Source organism: Myzus persicae, unplaced genomic scaffold (assembly GCF_001856785.1).
Source record: "Myzus persicae strain clone G006 unplaced genomic scaffold, MPER_G0061.0, whole genome shotgun sequence".
NCBI lineage: Eukaryota > Metazoa > Arthropoda > Insecta > Hemiptera > Aphididae > Myzus > Myzus persicae.
In genome coordinates, this window is record NW_019104267.1 from 717,284 (window position 1) to 728,742 (window position 11,459).

At 29.6% G+C, this 11,459-nt stretch overlaps 1 protein-coding gene across 1 annotated transcript; it reads right to left on the reverse strand.

Annotated features, from left to right (window-relative positions):
* Positions 1–1,391: 1,391 nt before the first annotated feature.
* LOC111040716 lies at positions 1,392–6,941 on the reverse strand. The gene is made up of 4 exons (XM_022324719.1): positions 6,477–6,941; positions 4,899–5,078; positions 3,005–3,319; positions 1,392–1,661 (listed from the first exon to the last, which is right to left on the reverse strand). Exons 1-4 carry the CDS (start codon positions 6,939–6,941, stop codon positions 1,392–1,394), a joined length of 1,230 nt encoding a protein of 409 aa, XP_022180411.1.
* Positions 6,942–11,459: the final 4,518 nt, after the last annotated feature.

Genomic DNA, 11,459 nt, shown 5'->3' on the forward strand with positions numbered 1-11,459 from the left:
CGAGACGCGAACGTGGAAAAAACAGGTAGGTAGACATTGATGCATTATTATTATTATAGTCTGCAAGTAGTGGTATATTGTATTATTATGTGGGGAGAATAAGAGAGTGCCCTATTGTCTTAATAATAATATGAAGTATAAACACGTGAACAACGGGTTTCAGCGTCCGACAAATATTTGCACGCGTGCCCGAGTTCTAATGTCCCATGTCACATGTTATGTAGGTACGTGTATTTATAATAGTATTCCAAACTCGGCAGAATATAGAATATTATTATTATATAATTGTCTTTGTCTTTTCAATTATCCGACAGCAGCAGTGGATAAGGAAAACAATTATAAACGCTCCGTACACCACACGCGTCACTATAAATTATAATTATCATTATAATATGGTTTTTTTTAATTAATAATAAATGTTAGATTCCGAGCTGAGCGATGAATTTATTGATTTTACTATGGTGTGGCCGGTGTGCGTGTTTAATTTACATTTTTTTATGTTAGTATAAAAGTAAAGTATTTGAAAAAATGATTCGATTTCGAATTATGAGGGTGGTTTACTGGTTTCAAAAGATTGAATCGTATAGGTACTTTTAAGAGGTTAAATTGTCAAAATTTGAAATTTATACAAAAAAAAATAATTAAGGAAAAACTGGAATTTGAAAACAAAACCATTTTTTGATAAAATCGATACTCTTGTTTTGGCTTAATATATTATAAATTCATAAACATCATTATCAAAGGTGTAACTCAAAAACGAATAACCTGAGATAGGTACTTGAAATTATTATTAAATGCTTATATAGCATTTTTTTGTTGGTGATAAATGTTAATCGTTCATAATATTATGACACTTTTATCGAAATTTTAAATTGTAAAGTACCAGAAAGCCACATTAATTTTGTACTAGTGTTTGAAGTTCAAATTTTAACAAATTCATTCAAAATCACGAAAATGTACAAATCATTTTGTATTTAAAAATGAATAAAATGTTTAACTTGTACCTGTAGATATTAGCTAACTAGCAGTGATAATATGTAAAAATAATAAAGACCGATGGATCTAAAACAGTTCACGAATAAGTGAATAACCATATACGTATAGCATGCATGGCGAGAAAATGACCCATGTCGGGAGGAGGATATCTCTTATAACTAAAAATGTCTTGGAGAGAAATTGTCTTTTTATCATTTCATCGATCATTTGGACAGTTTAAAAATTAAAAATTAATTTTGTTGTTTATTATACGCTGTGAGATTTAAAAGAAAGAATTGATTCATACATGTAACTAAGTATAACTATGTAATAACTTTTGTTCAAATTAATAATTTTTGTGAACATTTTTTGTTTGAAAAATCGAATAGGAAAAAAGTTATTACATAGTTATTTAATTACATTAGTAAGTTGTCTCTGTTACACTCGGAGTATGGTTGTTTTTGGTTCAATTTTATGTCATAGTCGTATGTTTGTATGACCTCTATCTTGCAAGTAGAATATTGTTTGACTTCGCCCTTGTTCAATAACCATTCAAAGTCGGCTGTGTCATAAGACTTTGGTTGTCCTTGGTTGGCTATGTATTGTTTTGCCTTATCTGCGATTGTTCTTATTTCGTCAAATAATTTCTTTAAATAATTGCACTTCCACTTTCGTGATTCAATTTCCTAGGAAAAAAAGTGTCAATCATATTAATGGTAATAGAGAATCGCATAGGTATCCATAGACTACATAATGTACAGCAACGGTAACAGTAAACTGGTACAAATCAATAATGCTTCCCATAGACCGATTACTGGGTATTGGGTGTAGGCAATGACAAAGTTGGCTCAATATAGCTAACGAACCTACTCGGGAACATAGAATACCATTTATGCACACTACCTTACCATGACATAATTTTTTTAAAAAAATAACAAAACCACTAGTGTGATTGATACCAAAATATTATATTACGATATTATTATATTAGTAAATAATATTTGTAGCTCTAATCAAAAAATATATGTATAGGTAGGTAGTAGGTACCCCAGTGTTCCTTTAAAAAAAAAAACAGATTTTAATTATATTTGATAACTGGTGAGCAACGATAGAAAAAATACTTTTATTTGGTCTCTTTAGATAAGTCTGATGACTTAATTTTGATCTGAAGTTCAATTAATCATAAAATTGGATTTTTACACATAAAATAACGATTTTTTGTTATAATGTTGTAATTTAAAAAATATTAATTCGAATTTCGACAAAATTCGTTAAAACCACAAATTGATTTGTAGTTAAAAATGTATACAATTTTAAATATCAATAGCTTTAATATATAAAGCTCATTGTACGTAATTCTTATTCATAATATTAAAAAATATTGAAAATACATAATACTAATTGTAAATGTAATGTTTTTAACATTCAAGAGAGGCCAGACAGTTGTTCACGTTTGAAGTGGGTAGTTTGAAAGTTTTCAAAGTTGATCCCCCCCCCCCGGCACTTTTTTAGAATTTATTATTATTTTACAGTCACAAATTTATTTTGGATTAACCTGTTTGTGTGAAATGGCATTTGATAAGATGCAAGTTGTAAAAGCTGAATAGTGAATACTATACTTCATAACATTATACTGAACTATACTTTCTAAATTTCTAATGATCATTTAAAGCAGCGTTCGATTAGCATTGGCCCAGATTACAACTTACAAGTTTGTCAATGGTCAATAATATGTAATTACGCACTTCTTCACTAACAGTATGTGATGGTGTTAACTCATTTTGAAATTAAATGTGAAACACTCATTTTTATATAACTTTACATTTTAGTTTTAATATTTATATAAGTACCAACGTTTATTATTAATATTAGTTATAACGACTTAAACTTTTTATGAAAATACATTTTTTTTAGGTGAGTCGACCATCAACGGAAAAATGTATTCTCAGTTCAACTTATAATCAAAAAAGGTTGGCTTCCCCTGCAGTATAATTACTCCTAAAAAAAAACCGATCATTATTACGCTTACTTCTGTGTTTTGTTGTGTGATATCTTCTGTTAGTTTTCTTTTCAGTTTAATAATGGCTCCCAGTTGATCCGACTCCTCGGGCGGTTCATGTTTTGAATCTTCCTTCTGTGAGACGATTGTATTACTGCTATGTTCTTTGTGAAGATCATCGGCAATAGATAGTTTTTCCGGAACGACAATTTTTTTTCTCAACATCTTTTTTATCATCTGCTCTATTTTTAAATTCTTAACTATTTTGGCGTTTTGTTTGTACAGTTTGGCCAATTGCTGATCATTTCTTGCCGAGACATATTTTCTTCTGTATTCGTCAAATTGCTACGAAGGTATAATCGTGTTTTAATTAATACTATCATATGGAAAAAATACATGAAATCAAAGCAAATGTTGTTTTGTTCTCTTATCAGGACATCAAGTAACTATAAATAGGTATAGTTCCTGACTCCTGTTTTGCTTATACATATATTTAACGCAACACATTGACATTGTCACGCTAGTAAATCCAATAATCATCTTTTGATGAAAAAAAAAATTAAGGAAAAAAAGTTTCAAATATGCACAGGTACGATAGATAAAATAAAAAATTATACTAAGTCCAAGTCCACAATCGATGACAGTATGGCATTATAAACCATTTGAATGCCATGTGAGATGAACGTTCTAATGTCGTATAAACATCTATATAGTAGTAGTATAAAATATATTTAATATACATTAGATACGTACTGAAAAAAACCTGAAAACTAGGTAATTATGTTACTAGTTATTGCTAGGATAAGCTAACCGTACTCAGTTAAAAATTTGGCATAGCTTTATTCGTGATTTTATTAAATACAGTTTTGTATATAGCCTAGGATGAACAAATCATGGCAGTAAAATCTGATTGGTCCCTAACAGAAAACTAATAATATTGTGTTTTTTTTTATGGATATTTTGATTTTACAATGATATATGTTTTTTAATTTATTACATATTTTTATATCTGAAGTCATTTTTTTAGTAGAAAAAACATAAACTTGGAGTTGAATTTATAGTAACTAATTATATCTAGTTGGAATTGCCATTCCTATAGGGGGGGGGGGGATTCAAATTAATCGTGAAAAACTAAATATTATACTGGATTATTTTTGCGATACCGATTTGCGACTTAATTGATTTTATTTTTTGGATGTAATTGAAAAAATAATACCTGTAGAGACTTGTATTTTTCACCAAATATATTTTGTATTAGTATGATAATATTTTTTAACTTTTTTGACTTATTTAAGGAAATTTTAAGTTGTTAAGGTTAAAATTGAATATTCTTAGTTTGAAGTAGGTTAAATTAGGTTAGGGGTAATAATTGATGTAAACAAATACCAAAATTTGATAAAATTGTAATACCATTATTAAAATAATTATTTGGTGACTTTGGTAACCCAAAAAGTTGGATCACCTTTGCTATAAATAATCGTTTACGATTACGTGTGATTTCAGATCCCCTACAGCTTATGGTTTGTTCAAAGACCTATCATCGGTTAGCTTCTTAAGTCAATTACAAAAAAGTGTTACATAATTATTGTTTAATGAAAAATTAGTAATCTTACTATATGATTAATGTTATCCTATGTACACATGTTAAAACTCAAATCTATTATACATACCTAAGCTTAGATGATTTAATGTCAGGAAAAAAATCTGTAGGTACAACAGCACAGTTACCTACCTTCAACTTTTCTCCTTTTCTAATTGTTCAAAAATTATGCTTTTAAACTTTAACTGATTACGATTCGTAAATTATAGCATCAACCTAGCTTTACCTAGTGGTCGGAGTTTGTCGGTATATTTAGATTCAAACTACTTTACGCGTGTAATTTTATAATTAATCGTTCGAATCGCATTAGGTCCGCTTACATACCTCAACTATGTTGTAGTATTCTTTAATGTTTTGCATTGTTTGCTGATTGAGTTTGTCAGATCTGCCAATTAAAACTGTTTCGAAGAAGTTGCCGATGTATCTCTCCAGCTCCTCGGTGTATTTATGCATTGAGCACGTAAATATCTGTCTGTTAGAGTACATGCCTTCTTGTTGTTTTTTCTTTAAAGACGTCGAACAATATTATAATTAATGAGTATTTTAGCTATTACTATTTTATCTACACCATAAGCGGGAGTGCAGACATAATTAGCAGGATAATGGATATGTAATACAAACATTATTGGGTCCTCAAAAATAAAAATAAATGGGACACTTCCCTCAAAAAAAAAATCGCAGTAATTAAATCACTATTTATTGACTGAAACTTAAAAGTATAATAGTCCCTTATTGTGCAAGGGATCTCGTCCATAAGTTCTTCAATATGAAAATATCTATTTCTAAGGCCCATTTTTGAAAACGAAATTCTAAATTTATTAATATTGAGTGATTTAAGAAAAAATACACATCAACAGAATATAAATGGGCCCTTTCTCGTCGTCGCAAATTAAGCAGTGGGTGCCCAGTTCTCAAGCTCGGCAATGGAAAATGTAATAACAAATTTGATTGAATTTCACAAATTATCTATGTATTGTAGTTAAAAAATGGTATCTGTAATTATTAAAATTTTTTTTTTTGTATTAAAATGTTCACATGCAATTATATTATAAATTAAAAAGGATTTCGGTCTTTAAACTATTTATAAAAATAAAATAATGAAATATAGATTTATTTCAATCATACCCATCCCCATTTTTTTCTTTAGTTGTGAATTATTCGATTCCTGATTTTTGGGATTGATAAGTATGTGCACCTACTTAAAGATCATATTTTGAAATACTTAGATGTTATATCATTTAAGGAAAACTGAGACGATACTATTTTTTTTTTTAGTGGGTACCCCTCTTTTATGTAAGCTAATAAACTATAAACATATGATTATTTTTAATATTTTGTAAAAATGTAAAATACCTAGTAAAATATATATAATATTTAAATCTAGTACAATTACAGTTTTTAAAATAAACGATATAAACGCATAGGTATTTAAAAATATGTATAACGTATTTTATAGTGTTATAAGTGCCGACCCTGTCATTATTACCATAGACGCAACTAGGGATTTATTTAATTTTTTTGAGGGGAGGGGGCTATTTTTTTGGTATCACACCTGTAGCCCGTAGTGGCGTCAACCCCACATCCCTTAATTATAATTTATAAATCATAACGGATTGTATACCATAACACATTTTTAATTCAATTTTTAATAAATAAATAAATATAAATAATTAATAAAAATATAAACATCGATAAATTTGATGGGTTTTTTAGATTTAAAATAATTGTTTCCCGTTCCTATAACGAATAAACGACTCTTACTTTTTAATTTGTATCTGTGCCTATTATAAAGGCTAGATAAATAAGAAGGATTACACCCCTCTATCTATGATTATTACGATAATTATAACTCATATGTCATAAGTATTATAAACAAATCATCGAGTGGTGTACTGCACCCACCTTAAGGTTGCTAGCGTTCTCCAACACCCTGGTGATCTTGTCCATCATGATAGTCCTGTTTTCTATCCTTTGGGCCGAGGTATTGAATCTGGTCCTGACGAAGTCCGCATCCTCTTTCAGGCGCGTCAACATCCGCTGGAACTGAACTATCCTGCTCTCGTACAGTGCATCCACGATGGCCCAGTGGCTGTTCACCTCGGCCACCAGCCGCTGTTTCTCGGCCACCAGCAAGTCCGCGGACTTCTGGCGTTCGGAAATCAGACGGCCGTTCTCCCAGAGCACCATCTCGCGCCGTTCCTTGGTTCCGACATAGTTGGCCTCGTTATCGTCCAGTGCATCCCTGGCCCGATGGTGCTCGGTCCTGGCACTAGCCAACCGCCTGTTCAGTTGCACCAACTTTTCGTCGTAATCTTCTAGGTAGTCGACAGGCGCCTGCTGTTCGGGCACCTTCCTTTTCGATTTCATATCGCTATTTCCGTCGGATTGTAATAGGGCGCTACTCGCAAATTTTGGTTCTTAATGTTCGATTGTTTACTGTAATATTATTAAAATAACATATTATTCAATATGTGTACTAAACTTCGGTTTCCACGCAAAATTGTGAGTTCACCTGAAACGCCTGTCTTTGGTTCGGGTCAGAATTTTACATTTATTGTTCTGGTGATTTCAATATAATAGCTCCGTATATGCGAGGAAAGTGTTTTAGAGGAATATTTTATAAATAATATTATTAGATTCCTAGTGGAGCCATACGAATGTATTGATTTTACAATGATGTGTGTGTTTTCATTTTGTTTCTGGGAACACTTTTTCTGGAAGAAAAAATGCTTCGATTATCAAATTTGATTGAGATTTCTAGTGCCAATTTCGATCTATTTCATTGTTTAGGGAACTCAAAATTCATAGAAAAATTATGGAAATAGTCAGGAAACAAAAAAGTATCAACATTTCTTAAAATGTTAATATTATTATTAAAATAATTGTGGGTAACATTGGTTACCAAAAAGTTAGGCCGTCTTTGCTTAGATCGTTTGTGATTAAATTAGTTTTTGTTCTATAAATGTAGATAAAAAGTTATTCATTCAGTCAAAAAAAATAAAAATATAATACAAGGTTCCTTATAAGATGTTATTATGGCTACTTATAAATATTAAAAATTAAATTTTAATTTATAACTAAAGCTTGAAAATATATTACAAGGTTCCTCGTTAATGATTCACACTGAAATTCAAAAATCTTAGAACATTTAATAGTTTTATTTTGTATAGGTATTCAAGTTCAAATTTAGATAAATTCAAATATTTGAAACTTTTAACGTACATCAACATATTTTGTTCACACAATGAAATATTATCAAATGCAATGGTTTCACCAAAATTTAATTCAACTATATACTTCATAATCGTGAGACTGGTAAGTCACTTACACACTGCAGACTGCCTTCACTCGGAACCATTTTACGTTTGCAAATGAACATTGAATTCAAATTCAACGAATATAATATATTGGTGACGTTTTCTTACGTATAATTTATCACATTCATTTAATATAATTAAAATAGGTAGTATAAGCGTATAAATGTATAATAGCATAGAGTATAATATATCACGTACAATTTATATGAGTTGTTACTTAATTATAATACAAGTCAGTGAATAGGTCAAAAATGCCAATAATAATTAATAGGTATCGTGCAGGGTGCTGGTCAAACTTTTTTTGATTAAGATCTACTAAGAATTTATTTTTATTTTGAGGATCGACTAACGTAAACAAATCATATTTTTATTTTAAAGTCTTTATCTCTAATATTAATAATAAACATACTCATTATAAATAGTACAATTACAGTGTATTACTGTATGAAATGTGTTGAGCATATTATGAAAGTTATAAAAAATGTTAGTTTCACATTCAATTTTTAAATAATTTCAAAATAAATAACTATTTGCTATTGTTGTAGAATCGTATAATTCCATATAGCGTTGGTCAGTTAGTTATATTATTCTGGGGAATAGACGCTAAATGCTAAACGAAGAAGTTACTCATTAGAAAGTGTAGAGCTCGGTTATTCAGCTTTATAGCTTTCGTGTGAAAAATATATTATTTCTCGATAACAGATTAATCCGGAAAATGCATAGATGTAACTGTATCTACTAAATGTATAGTAACAAGCAGTACCGTAACCTGGATTTTTTTCAGCGGGGAGGGGTATAATATTTTATTGCTAGGGCTAGGGTACTACAGAGTATAGTAAGTTTGATATTTCTGGGGAGGAGCTTAAGTCCTAAGGCCCCTCAAGCTACTTCACTGGTAACAACGTGCATATATGTATCGTTTATTCGTTTCACCAACATTTAAAACTATCGTTACGCCCTGCTTTAGTAAAATTATTACATTTGTATTCTATATTTTTTAAGGATATTTCGCATTACCATACACTTACATAAGTGCGTAATAAATAATCACTAATCGGTATTAATATTTATATATGCTGTACCTATGTAGTATTTAAATTAAGAAGAATAATTATTTTTAAAGTATATTCAAATTTTAAATAATAAAGTCTTAATTTAAAATAATTTTGTATGAGAATGTTTATAATATTAAAAAATAATTTACGAGAGTCAAACCTCTTTTAATATTGCTGGAAATAAATGATGGCGGAAACGGGTTATTGCCATAACAACTAACAAGTTCTAAGTTTCTAACAAAGGGGGAACGACTTTTAAATCGTAGTATATCGACCGCTCTATCGCTCATATAGTCATATATATATATATACAATATGCCGAACAGATTAATGTCTGAAACCACGTAGGTTCATTTGAACGAGTACTTTATAGATCGACAAGAAAGGCTTTATAAATTATGAGTATTAAAGTCATCAAACTTTCTAGAGGGCTGAGGGACGTAACAGTTTTATATTTTTATAACAAACCGCGGCGTTTAATATAACAGATAAGACATCTCGAACACGTTCGTGTACATAACAATATGTAAATATTAGCACGAAACATCCACTAAATTGAAAAAAAAAAATCATAAACTGTGATTGTATTGGCAAGTAGCTCATTATAATCCTCACATAAAAAATAATTTAAAACACGATGGTACTTTGTTCCAACATTGCATCGCTCGCCAAGGCGCTGAGATGAATACGTATAGTGGGGCATATTATATATTATTATAAATATGAAAAGAATTTTATGAGTGTTTGTTTATTTAACTAGTTTGTTTTATTGTTGTTTTAAAACATTTTCGTGCAAAAAAAATATATCGTGACCAACAATTCCATATAGAAATGTATTTACTATTTAGTACAATATAATTTGTAGTAAGGAGACTTCGATATATTATACGTATAGTTATGAATGTGATGAACCTTGTGCATTATTTATGTCAAGTCTTGAAACCAAAAATGTTATCAAAATAGCAATCTAAAAACGAATATTAATAATATTGTCACGATTCATGAAATTACAAGTATAGGTATATAAAGTATTTTGTACAACCTAATTAAAATCCAAAATATAGTCAATGCTATATTGTAACATCCATTTTATCTTCATTGTTAAAAAACTAATGCACGTAAATAAATGTTATTTCAACTTATTACGTATACAAAACATAACAATATTATAGAAATTAGGTAAAGTATCATGAACAACGGTATGTATGGGTATATGATGTCATTTAATTAAAACAGTGTATTTAAATGTAGTGATTTCACAACTAAAAAGTAAAATTGCGAATCTCGTCGTTGTGCCGTATAGTGTAGGATATAACCGATTGCACCAAAGCTAAAGACCTGTATTAGATATTATGACTATATGTGAGTGTGTAAGTCGTATGTGACCCATGCGTATTCTTGATTGGGAAAAAATAGAATATTTTAGTTAAATAGTAACACGAAATACAATTTCGTCCGGACGACCTTTCATGTTGATTGAAATGAGAATATTTTTCAGGAACATTAATGATACTAATATACATGATTCACATTATTCTTTGCCAATTTTCAAAATGTTGAACTTACTGGTGTGTGCATAATGCATATGCAATACAACTTATATTTTTTTTTAATGTTATTACATATTATTATTTTAAATTTAAATAACCCTATTATTTTCAAGCGACTTCGATTATTAAACTTTTTGTGTTATTAATTTAGAGAAATGTTACATTAGTTTTATTTAAGAAAAATGATAACTAAAAATGATAAAATATGACAAAAATAAAGGAGTTTAAATTTTTCCGAATTTGGTTTAATTAAAATGTATTGCCGTCATATAATTTTTAAATAGAAAAAGGTTGAAAAAACTGCACTATTGAATTTTGGTTGTTAATAAAACAATACGTCTAAAAAAATTTTAAATTAGCCCAGAATGTGTACTCATTAGTATGCTCATAGGAAACTCAGTATTACACTGGTATACCTACGTCATCGTTAAATCGACAAATACATTCTTTTGATATTTACCGATTTGTTGTCGATCAACGAAACGTGTCGACTGACCGATGTCCACCTAATGCTAGTTAAAGGTCATCATCCGACTGAAATATTTCGTATTACTATAAAACACTCTGCAGCAGTGACAAACTCGCACTGCTAAATACAAGAATAAAATATACTTGGTAATAGTTATTAATCACGAGTATAAAAATAATATTTAAAATCGTGCTACAACACCAGTCTAGGAAACTGAGTCATTAATGACACTGCAACAGGTATCACGCATTCATGTCGGACTGCCGGACTTCAGAAGTGAAAGTAAATATTATTATTATTTATTATTATAATGGACACCGCAACTGGGATTTTCCTGTACCAAGAAATCAAATTTAAAGGCCGACTGCAATATTGTTGCCAATAAATTAAACATTGTGAATTACCAACACTTGTTGATATTCAGTCAGCAATTACTTTACCTCCATAAAGAGATATTTTGCATATTAAAACAAATTTGTACTTAAATGTGTTAA